The 25,366-nt window shown below is 43.1% G+C and overlaps 1 protein-coding gene and 1 non-coding gene across 2 annotated transcripts in view; both read right to left on the bottom strand.

Moving 5' to 3' along the window:
• The window catches only part of IMPG1 (interphotoreceptor matrix proteoglycan 1), a 98,942-nt gene that overhangs the window by 34,728 nt on the left and 38,848 nt on the right, over positions 1–25,366 (bottom strand). The window contains exons 8-12 of the mRNA XM_011000244.3: positions 19,203–19,261; positions 15,563–15,583; positions 13,743–13,990; positions 12,266–12,342; positions 11,299–11,377 (exon numbers count right to left, since the gene is read on the bottom strand). Coding sequence (XP_010998546.3) covers positions 11,299–11,377; positions 12,266–12,342; positions 13,743–13,990; positions 15,563–15,583; positions 19,203–19,261 — 484 coding nt within the window. The remainder of the gene's footprint in view (positions 1–11,298; positions 11,378–12,265; positions 12,343–13,742; positions 13,991–15,562; positions 15,584–19,202; positions 19,262–25,366) is intronic.
• TRNAS-AGA (transfer RNA serine (anticodon AGA)) lies at positions 14,626–14,699 on the bottom strand. Its single transcript has one exon. It is a non-coding gene; the product is annotated as a tRNA-Ser (tRNA).

The following is a 25,366-nucleotide window of genomic DNA, read 5'->3' as shown; positions in this document are numbered from 1 at the left end:
TCCATTCAAGGGCAGCTGCGATGGGTAACTACATCAGGAGGGTGTCAGCAGCCATGAGGACTATCCTGGGTGAATCTGCTGTTTATTACTTTACAGAAATGGACAGATTTGGATACACAAGGAGCTGTTTCCCTGGGAAAAAAAGCAATTCTGTTGCAACTGAAAAAATTACTTACTACATAGGGAGATAGCCTTCTGTTTTTAATTAAGTGCAAATAATAAGGGTATGGTTCTGAAGTACGATGACCTGTGTGTTCCCACAATACTGGAAACGAAGTGACTGGACAGCAAGAGCTCCTGGCTGGTTCTGGCTGAGCAATGTTTCGTGATGTTACCACAAGTTCCATATTGCTACTGGATAATGGTGAAAGGGAGCAGGACCCTGTGAAGCCGCCTCCCCAAGTTTATAGAAAAGCTGAGTTCCCAAGGCCTCCCTCAGTCGCAGAAGAGCAGGCTCAAGCAGTTGATCAGGACAAGCCTGCAGGCACTGGGGGATGACAACTCTGACCACCTAGCTCAGCCATTACTTGAGATTATTCCTTCATTTTCCTTTAAAACTTTCATGGCTGAACAGAATCTTTGGAGATTCTTTTTTGGGGGGGTTGATGCTGGGTCCACCAGATTGCAGCCATTTTGGTTAAAAGCAGCTGTATTTCTTGTTACCAAGGCTGTTGGCCCCAGGGTCATACCCCTGCCCTTCCCTCGATTACTCGTATCTAAGTCTCAGGAGGCAGCTGCAGAGAAGAAACAAGAACTGGTTAGAACCCAGTACAAGATGGTGGAGGATTTGACTTCCAGTGGACCTTGAGCCTCATTATACACTCATTGCAATATATTAGCATGCTAAGTGACACACCCACCCACCAGCGCCACGACAGTGACAACAACCATGACAACAACCGGAAAAGCCCATACAAGGACTGAATAGCCCATATGAGGACTGACTGGCTCCATCACACCAGGAAGGAGGACATGAAGGCAGAAGCCTCCTGTAAAAGTCCACGTGGCCCGACCCAAGCCGGAGCTGTCTCTACTGCCCATCCTGGCGGACGGCTCCCTGCTCAGGAGCCTCTTCCAGGGTCAAGTGCTTTTCTTGCCTTCTCTCTGCTTGAGCACTTTCCTTCCATTTCGCCTTCTGAGCAGTAGAGCAGCTGTTCACTTAGTCCCTCTGCCGCGGCTGTGCGAATTCTTCCACAGCGGTGGCAAGAACCCACACTTTGGTAGGCTTCCTAATTAAGGGATCCCTCCATCCGTTAACAGTGGGACCCCTTATGATCTGGGCTCTGAACTGATCCCTCAGGCATTTCTTGCCCTGCCCTCTGCGCTGTTTCAGGGAGGTGGTGCTGGGGCGCTGAACCCTGTAGGAACCATTTCAAAGGCCTCTGTACCATCCGGTTTCTGGCTGGGATTGGCCAACATGTTGCTCCTCCCTGCACGCCCCAACTCCCTGCTCTTGCAACAATTCTCTGTCCTCTGTGTCTCCAGCTCCCACTGGACAGGTGTTCTAGGCTTCCAGCTTCCCTCGGGTGAGCTGGCCCCTGGGTCCCAGTGATACTGCCTCCAACTTTTGTCTCTCAAGCCTGGGGTTGGGGTTGGGGTTGGGGTTGGGGTGGAGGGTAGATACACTTGCTCTTTTAATCTGTGGGCAGCCTCTCTCTCCTGTTTGGCTTCTTAGCTCCTCTGCCACCTAACATATTCCTCGCATTAAATTCTCTTTCTTGTAAATAATATTTGGAGCTATTCAAAACTGCTGATGTTTGGCTGCTTTGACCTATAAGAGGGGCAACCTGATGTCTGTTCTTTTCTGGTTAGATTCTGACTGTTACAGGTCAGTTTAGGAAGAATCGTTCCCACCAAAAAGGGACTTTGAAAGGCTGGCCCCAGCAGAGGGGATGCGGAGGGCAGGGAGCACAGGGGCCCAGGACACGGCTTCGGGATGGATGAGGAGGTAGAAGGCAGCAGAATCGACTAGCCAATCCAGGGACAATGCACAGGCAGCCAGGATTTTCCAGCTGGGATCCGATCAGGGATTATAATCTTAAATAGACAGGCTAGGTCATTAGGGAAGAAAAAAAATCAAACGTGGATTCCAGAACCCTACTGAAAAGTATTTATATTTCAATGAATGCATGGAAAAATTAATACACTCTCATCCAAAATAATGCTTTAGTGATTTACAACAAACCTTTTGCTATCCTTATAAGCTATCCGTATTGTTTATGCTGTTGTCTGGACTACTTCAACCCCACTACGTCATGACCCGGCGCCACAAAGCTTGGAGAGCAGTTCTGCTCAGAGAACACAATTTTAGCAAGACTGAGTTCTGCTAGTGCTGGGCCTATTGGGTTCTGAGGCAAAGGGAAAAATGTGCACCCCTGTATACACTTAGCAAAATATCCTCCCATGTTTTGAACTAAATAGAAAAAGTTATTAAAAAAAGATACAACTCTATGTAAAGCCCCATGTTGCCCATTGTTTGCCTTTAAAAATGCCAACCTTCGTGAGATTAGGTTGAGAGGAAGAAGAAAGAGAAAAGGCCAAGCAGTCTGTGCAGGAATTCACAAAAGGAAGATTCTAAGGAGTTGAGAGAAAAAACATCCCAGGGTGGACTCAAGGTCTTAATAATAATTATAGTAAAGTCTGAGGGAAAAAACCAGGTCGATTGAATCCTGGGCAAATTGGCTCTGAATTGGTGGTGAGGCCCCGAAAGAAAAGGTTCTAGATGGGAATCAGCATAAAGATACTTATTGTAGAGCATGGGTTTGCCAAGAAAACTTGAAATTGGGAAAGTGGCCCTAGAGTCGAAGAGATTGATAGCTGTCTTGTAACTTGTCCTGATCAAGCACGGTGGCTATCGATGGATGTATCGAGGAAGAGGGCTGAAAGACACTTTGCAGGGTTATTGCTATAAACAGCATCCTCTGTCAAACTGGATCTCTGACTTGGCCTCTGCTTCAAAAGAGGAAGCAGAAAATGTTTGCCATAAGGAGAGAAAATGAGACTTCCCCGGGGAAAAATGAATTGAGAAATTCATTCCCTTGTGTGTGAAGGCTGAAAAAACAAACACAAGGCGGGGAGGAATAAAATAGGAGTTCAGGATCTGCAGATGAATTATATTTCAATAAAAAAAAAAAACCCACAAAGCAAACAAAACAAGCCTAAAACCCAAAAAAGCCTCAGATGAGACTCATGGAATTAGGAGGGGTTCATCTCTTTCGTATATGATGAAATAATGGATCCCATTGCTCCAGAAGTGAGACTTCTAATGTAGTATTGTCTCGGGAAAGTTTTCTCAAAGTCTTTTTTTTTTTTCTTTTTCTTTTTTCTGTTTTCACCAGGAATGAAGGGCACTGACAGGTCAATCATGCCAAGAAGCAGTTTCCATTTTCCACCATGAATATTAAGGTGGTTGGAATCTAGGTACTGCAGCCCCAGTTTCCTGGTTTTCCTGGCTTATGCTTCACTCCCCCTGGGCTCCGAAGAACCTCCTTGGGAAGGGCGTTAGGGAAAGGATTCAGCTAGGGTGGAGCAGAGCCCAGCCCTCAGCCAGTGCCTCCCACGACAGGGAGCCTCCCGCCCTGTCATCCCCCAGGAAGATGGGGAGGACTTCTGTCTGGATTTCGGTCTGACACTAAAGTCTTGCTGAGGATTCTCACTCTCATTTGCATGGACGGTCGTTCAAAATATTCTGCTTCTCAGAGCAATGCAGGGATCACAAAAGCAGTTTGTAAGAAAGTTGGCAGATTGCAGGTACACAGCCTAGTAGCAGTGCACTTCTGTCCAACTGCAAAGGGTGAATCTGCCTCCTTGAATCAGTTTAGCTTTCCTCCATTCCCTGTAGAGTAGGTGCTCATTTCCACCCCTGGTCCCTAATCAGCCTTTACTCTTTAAGTGCATTCTCCTAGGGCGCGGGTCCAGCCAGCCCCCACTCCTTGTCAGGGAGCCCGCACCCCCAGCACTGATGATACATGTCCCTTCCTGCCAGCCGGCACTTCTCACCACTGTCCTGGTCCCTAGGTCTCTATCCTCATGCAGCTTCTCTCTGGCTGCCCTCCAGATCCCACGATTAAACAAACAGTTCCCACAATTATAGGGCTCCTTAAGGTATTTCAGTTGCCCTCTTTCCATCTTGTTTTCTGTCTCCCAGCCTTCTTCCTCCTCTCACTGCCCAGCTGTAATAATTCCTGCTCTGCTTCTTGAATATTGTAAATCATCCTGTCCAACTACCTCTACTTGCATTTGACACACAAAAGATCCTTAAAACAAAAAGTGGTGCATCTCATTTGTGTAGCACCCTTGAGTCACCCCAGCTTTCAAGGTTGAAGAAATGGACTGAAAGATTGTTCAAGAATGTCACAAATATACAACCAAAGTGCCAGACTAAAATTATTGCAAACTCCCATGTTTGCATTGATTCAAATCCATGGGGAGTTTGTCATCCTGCAGAGTGAAGGTCTGGATTGAGAACCCAAAGAGGTACATTTTCTTAAACTCTAAACATGCACATAAATACAAATCAATGCATTCATTTATCTCTCTGCAAATGCTTCCATTTGTTTCATCTATAGGCGAAGTTTGGTAAGTTTTGTAAATGCTGAGTTTGAATGATACTTAGTGAGCATTTTATTAAAATTCTGTGGATGAGCACCTGTTTCAACATTCCAAATAGCATAAACCTAATATATATGCTCTGGCAAGGATTTTACTGAACCTGACAATATGGAGAACTTGCCAAGGAGCATGAGAGAGTTGTTATTTTTCTATCTCATTCATTGCCAAGCCAAAAAAAAAAATAGAGGTAGAAGAAAATCCTCTTATCTTTCGGTTTACTTAGTGATCAAAAGATGTTCAATTCTCTCTGAGATTACTGCAGGGGTCTATTTTAAGATGAGGTTTCCATTTTCCTGACATTTACATTTAAAAAAAATTCTCATTTGTTATTGAAGTGTAGTCCATTTATGATGTTAGATTCAGGTGTACAGCAAAGTGATTCTGTTATACATATACATATATATTTTTTTCTTTTCAGATTCTTTTCCATTATGTCTCATTACAAGAAAGTGGATATAGTTTCCTGTGCTATACAGTAGGTCTTGGTTGTTTATCTATTTTATATATAGTAATGTGTATTTGTTAATCCCAAACTCCTAGTCTATCCCTCCCCCATCCGACCTTTCCCCTCCTGGTAACCACAGTTGGTTTTCTACTGACATTTACATTTTTAAGGTCAGATGGATGCTGGTACCTGTCACTTTGAGTAGAGGTACATGACAATGCTGGTTTGCTCTGTTGCCTTTGTAGACTCCCTTCTATAAACTGACTACTGCATGCAATTTGTAATCTATGATACCTTCATAAATGCAATTTTATTTCTTAAAACATAAGAACGAAAGAAATACTCATGCAGTTTCTATCTGTAACTCCCAACTTCCTTATAAATGCTCTGGCAATTTCTACCTTAGGATTGCTAAAATGTCACTTTTCCTCCATGCAAGAGCTCCTTCTTTGATGAAAATGCTGATCAGATTGTAAACCTGAGATTCTCCATAACAAGACCCAGGGAACATTTCTTCCCCAGAGTCTCAAAGCTGACATGTCTGCGCCTGATTATGCTCTGGTCTCAAACCATTTGCACAACCAGTGCCTTCCACTCTGTAAAAAGGGGCAAAAGAGGATCAGAAGATCATTTGCCTTCCTGCCCTAATCCTAATGTTACCTCGTGTGGGTCAAGATGAGGGGACATGAGACAGAAATCCTTGCAGCTATGAATACGCCATGTCCCAGTCACTCGAGAAGGGGTACACGGTGGAATCGGGTGGCTACAGAATTGGTTAGATGCCACTCTGACCACCTGGCCCCTGTCACCCCAGTGCCTCTCTCTTCAGGGTTTTCTTCTGAACAATGTTCTCTGTACTGTTTATTTCCTGCCCCCTCTTCTACCCTGGGCTCCTTCTGACTCCACAAATACCAACCCAAACACCAATCACTAATGACAATCACACCGTTCACATTATGACTAAAGGTACACCGTCAGGAAACCCTGCTTTCTCGCTGCATAATTTGAATTGTCAAATTATGGCCTGATTCTGCCTGTTCTAGTCTTGGCTTTGCATTTTTTCCTGCTGACCTAATGTACAGAGCACCCTCTGTTTTTTACCTACTATGCTAAGCTCATTCAAGACCTACTATGATGGTTAATCTTATATGTCAGGTGTGCTAGGCCACGGTCCCTGGAGATGTGGTCAAACATCATTCTAGCTGGTTCTTTGAAGGTATTTTTTAGATGAGATTGGCATTTAAATCAGCAGATTTTGTGTAAAACAGATTACCTTCTGCAATGTGAGAAGGCCTCACCCAATCAGTTGAAGGCTTTAATTTAAAAAAAGAAAAACGACAAACCTGACCTCCTCAGAGGAAATGGGATTTCTGTCAGCGGACTTCTCCCCCGAGTCTCTGATCTGCCAGCCTACTCTGCAGATTTTGAACTTGCCAGCCGCCACAACTGCACGAGTCAAGTCCTTAAAATCAATCTCTCTCTCTCTCTCCACACACACACACACACGTCCTGTTGGTTCTGTTTCTCTGCAGACCCTGACTGATACATGTACTGAACATTTAACTTATCTCTGTGTAAAATTCCAACCACTTAAGTGAGGCCTTCCCAACACATATTTGAAAACCCCTATTCTCTGACTTGTGCTGATTTGTCAAAGAAAGAGAGAAGGAGGGGAAGAGGGGGAGAGGGAGAGAGAATATGTGTTCCATTAGGTTTTAAACTCGAGGGTGAGAAGAAATTTGGTGTCTCATGTATAACACAGATGACCGGAGAGGCATTCTCCAGTCGCTATTAGCCAAAGTAGTCCTGCTTTATTTTATTTTATTTTATTTTAACTATTTTATTTCATTTTATTTTACTTTATATTTTATTTTATTTCACTTTACCTTACTTTATTTTATTTTATTTTATTTTATTTTATTTTATTTTATAATAACATCTCTTGTATCCCTTTTTTCCTCCCCTCTTCCTCTGCTTCTGGCCCCTTCATACGCCGAAAGCTTTGCACTAGACGTGGGACAAGATCCCTCACCGCCCTTTTGGACTGGAATCTCTAAACTGGGATGTGTTGAGGAATCGAGTTGCCACAGGTGCTATCAGCTCTGTAGATGTAAAGTGATCTTGGAAATAGTTTCCTAAAGCAGGACATGAGGAGAAGTCCTGAGTCCCTGTGAATCAGTATGTTTACCTGTTTATGTGGCACAGTTTTCTGTATTTATCAACCTCCCCTTTTCTCTTCTCTGTCAAATACTCAACAGACCAATCAAAAGCACTGGATGAATGGATATTTATCAATCTTCCTCCTTATGTAAGTATGAACCAACAAAAACAGATGGAGGTGATGGCAGTGAGCATGTCAAAGGTCTGAGAACCCGCCAAGCCTGGCATCTCCCGGGACGTCCTCACTGGTCGCATGACCGTAAGGTGGTAACGGGAAGGACATCTGAAAGCGTCGCGAGACCGGCTCCCTCACCTAGTGCAGACACGCAGACACGCAGACACCTATAACCCTCTGCCCACCAATGGGCCTCTAACAGACATTGGTCATTAATTAACCAGGGCAAGCTTTCTTGCTGAAACCGTTCGTGGCTTCAGAATGCTTCGTAACAGTTTTACCTCTTAAATACCACCCAAATCCACTCGCTTTCATCCCTCTCCCCTTCTCTCACCCAGTGCAGACCATCCACGTTTCCAGCCTGGATTACTGTGAAGGCTCTTCTGATTACTCGCACTTGCCCACCTCCAGCTGATTTCCCACAGTACAGCCGGAGGTCTGTTTGAACTCAAATCTGTTATGTCCTTCCCATGCTTACGCCCTTCCAATGCTCTTAACAGGGCTCATAGAGCCTGATGTTTCTGGGGTTTCACGGTTTTCTCTCTAACACTTTCCAACCCCTTTGTGCTCCAGCCACACTGGCTTCCTCCACTTTCCTTCAATATACCACCTACTTCCAGCTTCAGCTACTCCCTTCTCCCCAAAACATCCTTCTCCACTCCCTCCCCAGTTGCTATTTTTGCCTTCTTGCTATTCAGATGTCAGTTTAAACACTACTTCTTTAGGAGGGCCAAATGGCTATGTAGAACTGATCATAAAGAATACGTATATTTTATTATTTGTGGATTTGTATCAACATAGCCTTTGTATTGGCAACATTTCATGATAAACTTCTGTATGCATATGGATCCCACTTTTTTTGTTTTTTTTGGTTTCCGTTTTTGAGATTGGCTGTTGAACACTGACCAGCACACTGCCAGTGAGCTGCAGTGGTCGGGGGGCTAACTGGCTGTATTCGCTTCCTTCCCTTCCCTGTCCCAGTTCCCTGTTCCTTTACTGGGTCCCCTGGGATCACCTCTGAAACAAACTCATTTTAATCAAATCCTCATCTCAAGGTCTGTTTTGGGGGACACTAACCATAACAGTCATGGAGTGGATATACTTTGTCTACCCCACCATTTTATCCCCTGTACCTAATAAGCAGAGCGTAAATATTTCTTGAATGAGTAAATAAATGAGCGCAGCATCCCAGCATTCCAGTACTAGTTAAGTGAACTTGTTGAAATCCGTTCTACTCTGTGGTTTACCGGCACATGAAGAGTTTGCTTGGATCGGTGGCCTGTGGTGCCCCTGGAATTCACCTACATGGTGGCCAGTCTCCCATCTAAAGATGTGCAGAGAAGCTATAGGGAACCCGTGGGGACACCCAAGTCTCCTAGCGCCATATGAGATAAAAATGGAGAATGAACATATACGATATGATGGAGGAAAAAGAGAGCTCCCCCAAGGAGAGGGGAAAGGAGAAATGGGGGCCCTAAGGTGAGATGAAGTTGCTGAGATGTGGCTTCAGCTGACTGTGTATGCAAGAGTGTCCATGTGAAGGACTGTGAGTGTAGAAGGAAGGGAAAGATGCAATTTCGAATGACAATTGCTTCTGCTTGCTTTTGCTCTTGCAGAAGTGGTGGGATTTATCTTAAAAACATGTGGTCTCTGTTCACGAAAATGTGGAAAAGCGATTAAACAGGCCACTACTCTGCATGAGAAATTGGATCACAGCTTGAGGAGGGAGTTGGGCAGAGCCTGGAAAAAGGGTGGTCATCGAGGAGAGAGAGGTTTGAGAGAATGAGGGCATAACAGCACTGCAGCAGGGAGAGGGGATAATAGCACAATTTGGGGGCAGAAAATCAGAACGCACGTTTTCTTGGGAACTGCCCAAACTGGGGGCAGGGCATTGAATTTTCCAAATATAAAATTTGGAGGACAGTACTGTCTCACCTGACAGCTGGGTTAAATCTAGAATAATCGAATTTGAGAGCTGGAAGGAATTTGATTTACTTTTCTGTTCTCTCTCTCTCTTTCAGGGCTTTGTGAAGATGCCCTAAGGATGGAGTGTAATCACACATCATGGCTGTCCCTTCCTTCTTTGAGATGACATTTTCTTCATGGACCTCTCTGAACTATTTTTAGAAGCAGCATATTTCTGCAAGGAAAACTTACTGTTTGGTCCTCAGTTTAGATGTACAAGGAAGAAAAGGCAAAAATAGTGACCCCAGTGGTTTAGAGTTCAACTAAGTTTTTCTTACAACTCTTTCCAAGTCTTAACTATTATCCTTTCATCCTGAAGTGAAGCAGTTTAAATAACATCTTGGCCAGGCCCTTCTGGTTGAGAGGATATCAAATTTTTTGGCTAGGAGAGTGGCTTATTGCATATTTCTTTCACTTCATGCCCACAGGTTAATCCATGTGGTGGTTAATGTGGCCCATGTGGCAGGGCTGATTACAGTTAATCAGCGCTCTCGTTTGGACAAAAATCTTTGCCAATGAGGAATATCACCTTTCACGGGAGGTTGTCTCTGGAGATGCATGAGGACCGACACAGGGACAGGTGCATCCTCCAGGAGTTTACAGTCCAACACTGTAAACACAGACGGGCCCAATAAAACTGACCTGTTGATCAGGAACAGATAGTCATGAAACTCCAGCATGTGCCAGACACTGTGCTCAGTGCAGTTTAAGAAAAAGGAATAAGAACACACTTGAGCTGACAACATGGGGCAGAGAAGAGCTGTCTCAGCTGATCTCTGCCCAAATTTCAGATTTATGGGCAAAATAAATGACTGCTGTTTCAAGGCACTAACTTTAGGGATGGTTTGTAATGTCGAAATAGGTAACTGTACCATGCAGTTAATGTGTACTCACTGGTAATCATGCAAACCAAACACAATCTGTGTAGGGTCAAGCCATATGTGTTTTTGTGAAAAAGCTTGGATTCAGTAAAATTGCATCATAATTTCACACAAGGTTTGTGAGGAAAACAGGAATGAGGTAGACCACTTAAAACCCAGAGAATTCTGTAAAGAGAGCCTTAACTAAGACAGTAACAATTCTATGTAAAATATCAGCCACAAGAAATCTCCACTGGCATTTGCACTTAGAATCACAGTGCCTCCTGAGCAGCCTTGTATCCTGGGGTTCATGCTTCCTTAAAGACATTTCTACTTAGAGTTGCACCAGAGAGCTGTACAAAGTGGGAAGCACAGAGGGTCTTGAGACACTAAACCAGCTACTTTTTGTACCAAAAAAAAGACTCTTCTGCAGAATGTTTCTTTTTTTTTTTTAAGGTTGTCATATATTGATAAAGATGTCTCTTTAACTGTGAGGAATTTTGACCCCATTGCCTCAAAAGTAAACATTCTTGGAACTCTAAAAGCAAACCAGGAGGATTTCAATGTTTACTGACATCCTTATTTATCGATGACACACATGCTGATTGGCACTAAACACATAAACCTAGCAGAACAGACAGTATCAGTGGTCAGCCTGTATGCGGCGAATAGGAACCCAAACACTGATTATAAGGGTGCAATCCTCTGTCGCCATGGCCCCTTGTCATGGACGTGGGCCTTTTGACCTACCTGGTGCTGATGGACTCTCAGGTCTGAAGCCTAGTAGAGCTGGCCGTCCTGTGTGGGCAGCAGTTGGTGCTGCTGTGGTCTCAGTGTCTTTCACCAGATCCACAGGAAAGGGCTGTCAGTGCTCTCAGTGAGACTGGGGACGAGAGTGGAGGGGAGGACACCGAGGTGACCTCCTCTTCAGAAGAGGGTGGTTTTATTGGAAACGCTGGTGGGAGCAAACCTCCCGGGTCGAGGATGACTTTCTCACTGGTCTTTGAGGTAGGGTCATAGATGGAAACCTCCAAGAGAATATTGTCATCTAACATAGATAAACTCTGTGGGGAGGAACTCACCAGGTAGACCGTGTCCTGCTCTGTCCATTGTCTCAAGCCTGGGTTGACCAAGAGGAAGTTCCGGGCTCAAAGTAGCATCCTGAAGAATGAATTTAGAAAGACAGATGTTAAGAAGGGCTCTGTATATGAGAAGGGCTATACTCTGTACTTTTTTTCTTTTCATTTAAATTTAAGCAAATCATTTTGTAGTTGACTTGAATCTATTGTGGATTCCGATGTAGGTTCTGGTTTTAGAAACATGCCCTGGAAAGAAAAGTGTGCAATGGATACAGTAGTAAAATTGGCTTCTTGGCTAATTGAGTCTGCCTGTGTAGGGTTAACTAGTAACCAAAATACTTTGAAACAGCGTCAATCACGTTAGAATTCATGAGTTCTTTCATTTAGAAAGAGAACAGAGCTTAATCAGCACTTCCATTTATGAACACCCCAGCGACAACATTCAGCATAAATTAAATGAACACAGCTTTAGATGAAATACAAAAATTATTACTGAATTCATTATTTTTACTTCCTATGACATTCATTTATACTTATGAAAACCCCATAAGTAAATAGATGGGTAAGACCTTAAGACTTAAGAACAAACTAAGTAACTAACATATGTTTACTCACCTATTTATTTTGGAAAGTCAAAGTTAAATAATATATTCTGCTTTAAGTGTTCTTTTCAGTTCATGAACATGTATTTGTTTCAACAAAAACAGCAAATCCTAACTAATTGAAACAAAGCTCTAACTATGTTGGAGGAAACTTTGAATTTAAGGATATTTGAAATGCAAGTTGCATTATATTTTATTAACACAGATACTGGAGGTGAGTAACCGAGTAGTAATAAACAGAAAAGAATTCTGTTTAGCATTGATTGCAAAGGAAATTTTGTTCTGTGTAGTCCTCAAGCTGATTTTTTTCTGGTGGAAGGTTTTGAGACTTTGTTCCTATTTGAAGAACAAAAGGACAACAAACTCACCTTTGTGATATCAGCAAGGAGTGTGGGCAGCACTGACGAGGTATCAGGATGGAAGTCTGGCAATGACCCAACAGTTTCTGAGAGTGAAAAATCACAAGGTTGAAGTGTTTCTTTCATTTTTTTTTTTTTTTTTTTTTTTGTGTGTGGCTGGGGCAGTAAAATAGGGCTGTAAAATGTGGCAGTAATCACTTCTTAAGGAGTGGTGGCACAAATCATCAAGAAACCAGCATCAAACAAGCTAATGGTCATCGATCTGAGTGATACACTGAAGCACAGATGCAAGGGGTGTGTCTTGCACGTCTAGGGATGAGGATGATTAGTAAGGTGGATTTTTAGGGTGTTTAGTTTTATTCTACACATTTACACCAAGCAGGCAGGCTGACTGGCTACGCCAGTGGGGATGAAAATATAACTAAGGCGACAAAGAAAGAAATGGCTAGAATAAATCCCTGAGCCAAGGACCATTTGTGAGTCTTTGTGAGACCTACTTCTACCCTGAAGCCCGATTCTCAGATTGTCTCAAAAGATTTAACCAGGAAGACCAACCCAGACTGCCAGGTGGTCCCTGAGATGAGTCTGAAGTTCACCTTGCCTTGTCAAACCTAGCAATTCAAAAGTGAACCAAGATGATTTTAATGTTTACTGACATCCTTACTGACATGCCCTACATCTTGTCCCAAGGGACCTTGGTAACATTTTCCAGAGTTGAGTTTGACTATTCGAACTAGAAAAACAGGTCTGACAGAGAATGTTAGTTTCATGCAGTGTCACACTGCAAGGGCATTTCCAGGGCTTGTGGATTATGCCAGGAGTACTGGGTGTACTGAAAAGTTCCAGGATCCTGAGTTTGCCTGACTATCTGTTGGCGTCTTTAGCTCCACTCTCTTCTCTCCCCACTACTCTCTGCCCCGGGAGGTTGCCTTATATGGACTCTGTCAGGGGTTCCTTGGTCTCTGTCTTTGGGAAGTCTTAGATCATGAAGCACCCCTTCAGGCCAGGAGATAGCGATGAGGTCTTGCAGCTTCTAGCCCCAGGGAACTGTCCTTTCCTTTGGGCATTAGGGAAACCTTTATAAACAGTATCTTTATCAAACTCTTCTCAAATTATCCCACTTCGAATGTGCCATCTGTTTCCTTCTGAGACCCGACCAATTTACTAGATGAGGGAATCTGGGTTGACCAAAGGACACAGAACTGTTCCTGGGTTCATCTCTCCACCTGGGCTTTACTGGATGACTGTGCATGAGCTGGACTGAACTGAAGCTCTTGGCTCCCCTAGAGCTACTTTTGGTGCAAAGTGGTCACAAAAGGCTCATCAGATGAGACCCACGAGGGAGTGAGGAGAGACACAGATGATGCCATACATGATGTGTGTATCACAGAAATGACTGACTCTACAAGACCCAAGTTAAAATGACAGTGCCCGTGAAACATTCAAGCCTCCTAGTCTCTCTGCCACTGTGGAATCACCAACTGACCATCCATGAACTGAATTGCCCCCACGTCCAAGGACTGGTCTTCCTCGAGCGCTCTGATGATCAGCTTTCTGAGTTCCAAAGCTGTGGGATAGATTTCCGTCTGCTTGTCCTCCTCCACCGTCCCATGGGGGTCTCCTTCACTTTCAATTTTGTTGGAATCAAAAGATAGGTGATCACTCGCAGAGCTTTTTATTTCTGCTTTGTCTCTCTTAAAGATGGCTGTGAGCTGCATCTCGGTGGAGCTGGACCTGTAGACAGCAGAGGACACGGGGCACCCAGAGCTGTTGTTACATGCCTTGTCGAGAGTCACTGTGTTGCTACAAAGCTTCCGGAAGTTTCAACCTCTTTCCTGATGGGCTCCTAAAGAATATCACACTTGAAACTAATTTCAATGTTTATCAGAAATTTGAAAGGTAGAAAAGACCTGACATATATTTTAGTTCTGAAATGGAAGGTTGGGATGGGAGTTAAGTCTAGCTTTGTGGAGGGGCTACTAACTGGATCAAGTGACCATAGGTTTTTACTTTAGTGAAAAAGTGTTAATTGTCAAGAGTTGCTGGTATTGACCAGTGTTTTTGGTGGTCTTATAAGTGCCAATCAGCAAGAAGGATGAATTGTCTTTTTTTTTTTCCTACAAATAACCCCCTTATGAAGATCTATGAAATAGCAACGTGGGATAAAGCAGTGGAATAATACGTACGTGTTGTAACCGAGTCAAAGCTTCAGTTCTCAAGGTTTTTCTTTTCTACTTTTTACAAGAAATATTTCTCCTACTTTTTTGTTTATTCTTTGGGGGGGAAGGTAATTTACTTATTTATTTATTTATAACAATTTTTTTGGGGGGGTGAGGTAATTGGGTTTTTATTTACTTACTTATTTTTAATGGAGGTACTGGGGTTTGAACCCAGGACCTCTTGCGCTCTAAGCGTGCGCTCTACCACTTGAGCTATACCCTCCCCCTACAAGAAGAATTTCTTAATTAAAAAATGAAACTCTATATTAAACAAATCTTTTCTTTCAAGTTGCTTTAAAAATAACATCTTAGAAGGAAGATGTGAGAAAAGAGAAAGGGAAGTAGCTCATGATTAACTGTGTTTATTATTATACTTATTGATTCAGTGCCTTTTTGCAGATAAAAGTGAAATAGGGTTCTCTCTAGCTCTGTCCTCCAGGATCAGGTTTTCCTTTCTAGTTTATGCCATAAATCCACACGGAGGGATATGAAAACGTTTTAAAGGCCGTAGGAACCGATAATGCGTGATTTTGGCAGTCCTTCAGGTCACACAATCAATCCGAGTTTACAGTTCGTTATTTCACCAATTACAGGAACCAGAGCCGGATTCTTACTACTGAGCTCCCCAAGGTACAGGGGGCCTTCTCCCCATTCAAGCTGGCCTTGGAACCAAGGGGCAAGTTAGTTTCTCTGCTTCATTCCAGACTTAGGCTGGTTGCACACACGAGTATGCGTTCAGACAGACAACTTCCCGTCACAAATGACATTTAAGGAATTGCTAAAACATGCTTGCATCACAGCTCTGTGTTTTTATGTTTTTCCTTTGAAAAGCTTTTGAGTTTTATAGAACACACTTCCGCTGATCAAGTTATTGTTCACCTGCTCATCTCATGCAGTGATTTTGATTTGAGAGTTCTTTTCTGCTACTGAGCAATTGATCAATTCCTCCCATTTAAATAAGACATCCATAAAGAGTCACTGGCTTATCCCAGGCTTTACATGTAAAAATACTTTGTAAAAGATGAGCATGTAAATGTGTGGGGGAAAATGCACTATATTTCAGAACATTAAAAAAAGTTCAAATTACCCATCTTTTTCTTTCTTTGGTCTTCATTTCATCACACAACGGAAACATGCAAAGAAGAAAGAATTTTCATGAAATTTATGAAGACATTCAATGAATCATTTCATATACAAAAAATATTTCTTTACATTGTCTTCCATGTTTTGCCCAGAGCTTTGAAGGAAACATATGAATTGCCATCAGAATTTGGAAGGAAATTTTGAAAACCAAGTGAATCTCAGAAAGTAAACATTATTATATGATGTTTCTTATTGGGATTTGAGCCTTAGTTCAAAGATTACATGTACTTTTTGTCTTCTTCATAAACTCTCTGATTTCCTTATATTCCTTCTACAGAAGGTACAAATATATCCCATACATCTAGGTGTTTGGTGATGGTGTCAGTAAGTTTTTTTTTTTTTTTTAACATTTTATAAATGGATTTCCCATCCCCTGAAGGGCATTAAATGATTAGATTATTCCTGAAGGTAACTGATCTTGGACGGGACCCTGGAATTGGTGTTTGTTGACTGATTCTTTTGCAAAGTGCTTTAACCAGTGAGCCTTGAGGGAACGGTACAATTCACCGTGGAACTGGTTGCAGGAAAAACAAACACCTGTTTACCGAGTGAGTGGTCTGTTAACAGGCAGTTTACATGCATCCTCATTTAATCCTTTCAACAACACAATCTCCATTTTCTAGATCAGGGAAGACATAGAGAGAGGGAAAGTTGTCAGCTGGAATGTGCCAGAGCCAAGACTCAAACCTTAGCCTGCATGACCTCAGGCCCAGGCTCATCTTGCCATCTCACCACCTGCTCATGCCTGAAAAAAGGCCATTTGGTTACCAGACTGACAAAGACATTTTGGATTTCTCAGGGCATATATAGGAATTTAGTTTAGAAGCTATATTCAGTTTTCTCACTTCACATTTCAAATGACAGTTGCTGACAAAGACATTCTACACATGTGATGGGATATGAGTTTCTCTTTCTGCCCGAGCCATGAATTCATCCAACTTTCATCCTTGGATGTACCATGACGGGGTGCACTCTGCTACTGCTTTCTTTACATGCAGGCAAAGGAGAATCTGTGACTCTCTAACTAGGGCTGCTCTGTGAAGAGAGACTTCCTGCTGTGCCAACTCAACCTTCATTCAGGGTTTGCCCCTTGCTTGTTTTCAGCAATAGTTTGCAATCCATGAAGCTCTGGAGAAAGGCCAGGCTTCCTGGCCCAAGACCCTAGTACTATTAATTTAAAAAAATTGTTTTATTGAAGCAGAATTGTCATTAAACACACTGCACCTGTTGCAGGTGTACAATCTGATATATTTGACACTGTACACCCACTAAACCATTGCCACCATCAAATTCATCACACCTGCAAGTGTACTCATGCCTCTTCATAATCCTCCCCTTCTGCCTCACTTTCCCCAAGCACCCACTGACCCGTTTGGTATCACTGTAGATTAGTTTGCATTATCTGGTGTTAAATGCAAATACAGTGATAACATACTCCTTTTTTTCTGGCATCTTTCACTCAACATAATTATTTTGAGAGGAATCCATGTTGTTTTGTATTCCAATAGTTCATTCTTTTGTTGAATAGTAGTCTGTGGTAAAGAATATACCACAGTTCGTCTGTTGCTCTGGTGATAGACATTTGGGCTGTTTCCGGTTCTTGGCTAATTGAAATTAAGCTGCTATGGAGATCTGTGTACAGCTTTTTGAAGGAGGGTACCCTCCGACCGGATTAAATGATTGTTAATAGTTTCTCATATTTGCTTTAAGAGATAAAGCAACATTTCAAGTGGACCTTTCACGGTTCATCTCTATAATTGTGTTAATAACTGACATCCTAACTACTTCGCAGTTGTGTTGAGAGAATCAAATGTCACTGACGGAAACGTACTTGTTAAACTATAGATCAGGTTTTATGCAAATAAGCTGACAGAAAGATGATACTCCTGGGGTTTTAGGTCTTCTGTGGGGAATCTGGTCCCAGCAGAGAACAATTTCCTTCATAAAAAGTTTACTCGACAATATTCTGCACTGCTATTCATAATTAAAAGTTTGCCTCTCTCATAAATATATTGTTCATTGTATTCAGGGGTCAAAAATATTTTCTGGGAGACTAAGTCCATAATGGACATCATTGGGAAAATGTGATCAAATTACCTCGCAAAATTTCATCGCCTAACATTTTGGTCTTCTTCTGAAACAGATTTTTTTTCCTTATTGTTAGTTTCTCATTTATTTGAAGGGAGCGGATAACGAGCATTTGAGCATTCACCAAGGGAGCAGTTCCTATCATTTCCTTCAGCTTTGAAAAAAAAAAAACTTGTTCTTTAGCTGCAGTGCTTTATCCAGAAGACCTTGCCGTCTATGCAGAACATTCTCCTATCACCTTTTATTTCTCTCTAATCCGTCTGGTTTCGCATGGACTACCGGGGAGCAGCCTCTTGAAATAAAAACTAATCTGCTTTGGTAAACGTTAAAGGTTTCATCTTTTGTAACTTTCACTGTTCAACATTTCCTTCCTCTGCAGTTACACAACTCAGAGGGAACGGATAGCTTTGAGAGAAATAAATAGGTGGGCCCCCCGTCCCCATTATCCCCCTACTCCGCTCCCCCCGCCCCCCGTTCCTCGCCCCTCCTCCTGCGCCTCCCTCGCTGCTCCTCCCCGCCCCCTCTCCAAGCTGTTCCCAGCGACTGTGTGGAGCTCTTTCGCTGTGGACCTTCCCGCATTAAGACAATATTCTCCCATTTTACAAATCCCTCTCGGTACATGGAAGCTCATTCTTCTCACACCACGGCTGATATATACCCTGTGACACATTCAAAACAAAACAAAACAAAACGAAACAAAACAAAAGTATGACCTCACCTGTAGATGTTTTGAATAAAGAGAATTTAAAAGAAAGATGCAGAAATTCTTGACCCAAATCCTGAACCCACATTAGAGTGTTGAGATGCTAATGGAAAAAGACCTGTCTGTAGGAGAGCCGTGGGAACATGATGGAACCCTGAGGTGGTGGGGTAATATTTGATTTCATGTCTTCTATTTAAAATTTCGGTTTTATAATTTTTGCAGGGTAATACAGGACAATGGTCCAGACATCAAAATGATATAAAAGTATGGTCAGATATCAAAGTGATATAAAAGGTACTTCCATCACTAGCCCTGTCCACCTAACTCCCTTACCCCCATAGGTAAGGTACGCCTTTTTGTTAGTTTCACCTGTCTCCCTAGGGTCACCCTCATTTGCTTAAATGATGATGATATTTAGCATTCGGTAGGAAACCAGGCAATCAGACACCAAGGTAACTAACTGCTACTTTTTTGGATCTGTGTCTGCTGAGGGGTTTTCCTAGGAGGTTCGTTAGTGACATTGCCAAGGACAGCAGGTGAGCTCTCTGCAGAGAGCGGTGTTTCTGACTTGGGAGGGAGGAAGCAGTAGGGCTCCTGCGTTACCCCTTGAAGATCATCCAGAGTCATGTTCTAATTAGACAACCCCTTTATCTGAAATGTAGTCAGATTTCAGGATTTGGCAGAGCTAAACAACTGGGGAAAAAGGGACTGATAATCCTCATGACATTGCTTTTAAGAGAGGACAGGGAGAAAGTAATTTAAAAATTGAGGAGAGCCCGATTCTCCTCCTTACCTAAATCTTGACACGTGGATTTCTTTGAATCCGGGAAGTTTCTTAAATACCTTTTCCATCTGCAGAAAGAAAGAAATGTATGAAATACTTTTTGGTTCTCCTGGGTCAGATCTTACTTAACTGCAAGAGCCTAAATACTTCTGAAGAGTTAGGGGGAAAAAATGAACGTGCAAAACTGAAGCAACGGCTGAGGCCAAACTCTCTGTTCTCAGTGATTTCTGAAACCCAGAGGAAAGTGTTCTGTTACTTATTTAAAAGCTGTAATTGGGTAGCTCTGACTTGCTTTAATGGTTATTTTACATAACATATGAAACAATTTTAAGATGGTACTTGGAAGAAACTTTTTTTTGGCTACAGTATTTTTATTTCTACACACAGAGTAATGATAATGTTTTCTGAATTGAATTAGATGATTTGAAAAACATCTGAAATGTCAAAGGGATTGTTTAAGTCAAACTGGAGGCTGTACCTAAATAAAATGGTAGAAGCACACAACAGAGTAGTGAATATATCAAAAAAGAAGCAGACCCACAGATCCAGAGGACAAACTAGTTCCCCAGATCTGTGGTTACAGGTGGGAAGAGGGAAGGGGGGAGGGGCGAGGTAGCGATGGGAGTTATGAGATATAAACTATGATGTATAAAATAAGCTACAAGGATCTATTGCACAACACGGGGAATATAGTCAACATTTTATAATAACTATAAATGGAGTATAACCTTTAAAAATTGTGAGTCACTTTATCGTATACCTGTAATATATAATATTGCACATCAACTATACTTCAATTGAAAAAAAAGAATGAAAAAACAAACAAACAAAAAACAAACAAAAAAGAAAAAAGAAAAAAGAATGGGTAAAAAAAAGGTAGAAGTCAACTCTAATCTTACCATATTTGCTCTTAGATTTATGTGGACTTCACAATACATTTTCCTAATTTGACATTGCTAATGCTGGGTAATATCAGCATGTTTTACCGTTGCAGGACTCAGTTACTCCCCAACCAACGACGGTCTGGCTTCAGTCTCTGGGTTCCCCCAGGAGGGACAGTCCTCTCCAAACCCAGTGGCATTTTCCACTCCTCCACAGTGTCCCTGCTTTTCTTGGGTTCTTCTTCCATCTCTCAGGCTGCTTCCTCAGTCTGCTTTACTCCATCCTATTTCTGTCCTCACCCTCTTGTTTAACTAGAAGGTTTCTGTGGGTTGGCATCCTCAGCCCCCTCAGTGCACTCATGCTCCCATTTAGTCAGCAAGCCCCACTGTGCGCCCTATGCTAGGCTCTGGGCTCACATCGCCTTGGAAGCAGAGGTGGGTGCTGCCCATTCAGCTCACTCGTGGGAAGGCTGGGTGGTAAGAGAGACCACGAGGAAGTGATGTAGTTCACAGTGAAGTGTGGGAGGGAGAGCAGGATGAAAGCGAGGCTGAAGAGGTGAGCAGGGACTTGCCCTGTTCTCCCTTCCCCGTGCCCGCTCCCCTCTGCGTCTCCTTGGGGATCTCGTTTTCTCCCATGGTGTCAATGATCGGTGAGACACAGCTTGGAGTTCTTCACATGAATACCCCAACTTTGCCACTAACTAAATATGCCCAAACCGGAGTCAGTCTCTTCCTTCCAAATCTGCCTTTCCTCCCACGCTTTATCTCAGTCAGGGTCACGAACGCCATCGTCTTCCATCCAGAGAGCCCAGTGTCCCTACATACCTTCCCTCTCTGCTTCTCACATGCAGTCCCCAACTCCTGTTGGTCCAAGTCCCATAAGCCTCTTGTTTCCACCATGTTCTTCTTAGCCCCATGACAGGCACACCCTTCCTCCCTCCCCTTCAACACTGCTGAAATGGTTATCTGGATGTGTGCATAGGGGAGGGAGGAGAAATGGTTTTACTGGGTGTGTTGGAGTTGGGGAGAAGGAGGATGTCTCCTTGACTATACATTTTGTTTTTTAAAATTGAAGTACAGTCAGTTACAGTTTATCAGTTTCTGGTGTACAGCACAATGTCCCAGTCATGCATGTATATACATGCATTCATTTTCATATTCTTTTTCATTAAAGGTTATTAAAGATATTGAATGTAGTTCCCTGTGCTGTCCAGAAGAAATTTTTTAAAATCTATTTTTATATATAGTGGCTAACATTTCCAAATCTCAAACTCCTCAATTTTTTCCTTCCCATCCCCTTTCCCCTGGCGATCATGAGATTGCTTACTATGTCCTTGACTATAGTTTCCCCCCAAGTTTATCGTTCCGTATCTGTTGTTCTTCACTAAAAATCCTTTGATGGGCTGCACTGCCTATTGAGTAAGGCTCAATTCTTTAGAATGGCATTTAAGACCCTCCATCGAACACCCCATCCACTCCCCACGTGCTTCACCATCTGCCTTCCTGCCATCATTACCCCCTGGGCCAGTATTGAGTCCTCAGTTCACACTAAACTAACCCCTGTGCCTTCCCAAAGACAGCATGCACTCCCTCCAGACTTCCATGACTTTTTTCCCTTTAGCCCCCAATGCAAAGTCTCCTACCTTCTACTCAGTGACTGCCCCCTACCCTTGCCATCTTTCAAAGGCAGCTCACGTATTTTCTCTATTGAAAAGCATTTGTAGCTCCCCAAAGGCAGGCTGTTATTTCTTCTCCCTACTGTCCTAGAACTCACAGCCCTTAAAACGGTGTATGAGGTGCCCACTGTCTCCCCCACTGAGATGCTGCTTCTTGGGCTCAGGCCCCCTCCCAGTACCTAGCGGATGGCCATCCACGTAGCAGGGACTCAGCAAATATTGTTTACTCCAGCTGAGGGCATCTTTTCATTCTCTAAACTCATCAATATGCCACTGCATTGTCACTGTATCTAAAATTACTGCCGACTCCACGTTATCTATGCCAAGGACTAGAGCAGTGATGCACAGATAATCCCCGAACCACTTACCTTGGGCTCCGGAGTGCATCATGGATTTTTTCCCCCCAGCAGACTGATTTACCATCTAAATTATATTTTACTGCACTGATATTAAAAATGGTTTTGTTTCCTGAGTGTATAACAACTGCAGCGATGAAGGCAGCTCAGCTTTGGGGTGATAAGAAGAGAGCTGTGTATGCTGAGTTTAAGTATTGGTTTTGCTACTTTCTAGCTCCAAAACCTTGGGTTGATTCCTTAATCTCTCTGCATCTCAGACTTTTTAGCCAAAATGGGATATATTGTAAGGGTGCTTTAAGGGATAACTGGTAAGTGCCCGACACACAGTGAGCAGAGAGTGGGTCATACTGAATTATTTACTGACTTAGTCTCTGCTGGATTACCAGCTCTGGATGGTTTCTTGCCTCCTCAGTGGGCACACAGCAAGGAGGCCAGCCTTGTTCCTTGCAAGGACAGAGGAAGTGCTTAGTCAGTTGTTTTTTTGACAGACTTACTGAGGGGAAGGGCAGGATGAAGGTCCCCATAGAGGTCAAAGGCAGGAAGCCTGGGAGTAAGTTTCTGTGCCTCCACTCCCACCTCACCGTGGGCTTAACAGGGGCGAGCTCAGAAGTGAGGCTCTGCAGGACTGGTCTTTATTAGGGGGGCAGGTGGGAGAGGCTGAGGATGTGCTTCCGGTCTCCTGTGACAAATGGCTTTGGGGCCACATGGCTTTTGTCACGCCCTTCCAGTGACAGCACTTGGTGCTGAATAAACATTCAGTGTGAGCTGCAGTTTCTGAAGCACAAGGTTTGGTCCCTGACTTGTCCCTCTTTCTTGTCCAGGACACCAGCGATGCTGTTACATATGACAACCATCCATCAGGCACAGAACTGCTTCCATAGATGTCACTCGGGCAGCAGGGAGCCTCCCAGGAGAGCAGCCCGGCAGCCTGGCAGCGGGAAGAATTTACTGCCTGTGTCCTTGGCCTCTTTGTGAACCTGTCTGTGATTGATCAAGAATCAGCTTTGCTTGGGAGGGTGCAGAAGGCATCCAGGGAGGCGACGACAAAGACCTTCAGTTAATTCTGCTAAATTATCTTCTGGGGACCTTCCAATCCTGAAGCACTAGCTGCTAAATTGCTAATTAAGTGCCCAGTTAACCTTATTAATAATACGAACTGCACAGGGGCCTTCCTGATTCAGCTGGAATGGATGTTAACAGGGCTATAAAAAAAAGGCAGCCGGTTGAGTTCTCATGCATGTTTGCACAAGAGAAAGCATTCAGACAACAAGTAAGCATTCCTTTTAACATTTGTATTAAGTTGGTCATTAAGTTTATTGTGGAATTTAAATTACTGCAAAGCACCGTCCATTAATTCTTGATTAGGCCTGAATGCCTGTGCTAAATGTACGTGTTGGGCCATCGTGGGGCTGCTTGGTTCTCTCACGGCAGATGCTGGGTTGTGGGACTGCTTGGGCACCTGGAAGGGGACCAGATGTCCCTTAAGCAGAAGGGCTCCACCCTGGAGAAGCCAGCGACTGTGTAAATAGAACCAGCAGGACTGACGGGATGGTCTCTGGAACAAGACCCAGCAAGACATACGCTTCTTTGGCTGATAAATTTTTCAGAGGCTAGAAGAGGCATGTTCCTTTGCTGATGATACAAAAGTCCTTTACCCATAAGTATTTCTTGGGGAAAAATGCAGAGTCTAGTGTAGTGGGGTGAGGAGCAGGGGCTCTGGTGCCAGGCTACTTGGGTTTGAATCTTGGGTCCACCAGTTAACAGGTGTGACATTGCTGAGCATGTTATCTAATCCCCCTGTACCTCAGTAGCCTCACTTGTCAAAAAGAGAAATAATTTTGCTTAACTTACAGGATTGCATGAAAAATGAAATGAATTAATGTATATAAGACATTAAGAACATCACTATTATTTTGACATACAGCATTTCAAACTTGGAAAAAGATTTTGAGGTCACCTTTAGTTTCTAAATAAGGAATTTGAGGCCAGAGAAGTGACCCCTAAATTCCAATGGCTAATTCTTGGACAGATACCAGACTAAAACTCAGATTTAAAAATATATATATAATTTATTTGCTTAATTCTACATCAGGTTGTTTTAGGTGCTTAGAAAATTAACAACAGGTCAGTGAAGACAGTCTATGGCCAATTATCCAATTTTCAAGATTCTCTGACTAGCCTAAGGATTTGCTGAAAAGACCATTTCAAAGAACAAATAGAAAAGTTAACAGACTATTCTTTAATTCATTCTATCTACTAATTCTTATCTAAGTGTTTCTCTGGTTCACAAACACCCCATGCCAGTGCTCTCTCTTTGAAGTCTGTAGAAAGGATTCTTTACATTTTATTGACTGAATGCTGATGCAGGGAGAGGTTGGAGGTTAAGAATGTTTCCACTCTCCGTCTCCTCTCCAGACGAGAGGAGAGAAGCACAGAATTCTCCAAGTAGGAGAAGCAGGGGCCTGTTGTTTCCCGATCATGCTAAGTGAGATGCTCAGGCACCCAGGCTGCTTATAAATGTAGTACGTGGTGATGGAATCTCACATATGCTTCTGTTTTCAATTACATTTCTACAAATGATGACTGAATACTTAACTACCTGTCAAGCTCTGTGTTAGGAAGCGCCAGATAAAACTTGACACTTGCCATCTGCCTCTACAAGGATCGGATCACGTTGACATTTGCCACCTAACTCTGCTTGGACTAAATCTGGAGCCACTGTAGCCGCTGACCTTCAACACACCCTGAAAGGAATTCAGGATGGAGGTCAGGAGTGAGGCGCTCTGTGCTCTGGGAAAACTGGCTGAACAGGCCTTCAGATAGATAGGTATTTTCAGGAGAAGATTTTATAACCTCAATTCTTGGGTCTTCTCATTTCTAGAAAAGCACTAAAATCATTCACAGTGACATCTGCTCCTTGTGACTAGCAGGAAGCCTCTGCCTGAGTGTGTGCTTGACTGCATGTGCCCCCCTTCACTGAGATCATATATGACACTGAGTTTTCCCCTGTGTCTTCGCAGCAGATCCTCAGAGCTTTCTGAGATGTGTTTCCTGGGCTATAGTCCTCATCTTGCCCCAAATAAAACTTAACCCACAACTCTCACGTTGTGTGATTTTATTTCAGGTTGACAGAAGTGGCAGACATGAAAGAAGCAATTCCTGCCTTCAAGGGGGAGTGCATAGCCTGGGGGTAGTGAGGTGGCCGCGGTAGACATGAAAACAAACAGTCTCAAGGCCAGATAAGTGTTGTGACAACAGTA

This window comes from Camelus dromedarius, chromosome 6, assembly GCF_036321535.1.
Source record: "Camelus dromedarius isolate mCamDro1 chromosome 6, mCamDro1.pat, whole genome shotgun sequence".
NCBI classification, from domain to species: Eukaryota; Metazoa; Chordata; class Mammalia; order Artiodactyla; family Camelidae; genus Camelus; species Camelus dromedarius.
This window is presented reverse-complemented; position numbering and strand designations above follow the sequence as displayed.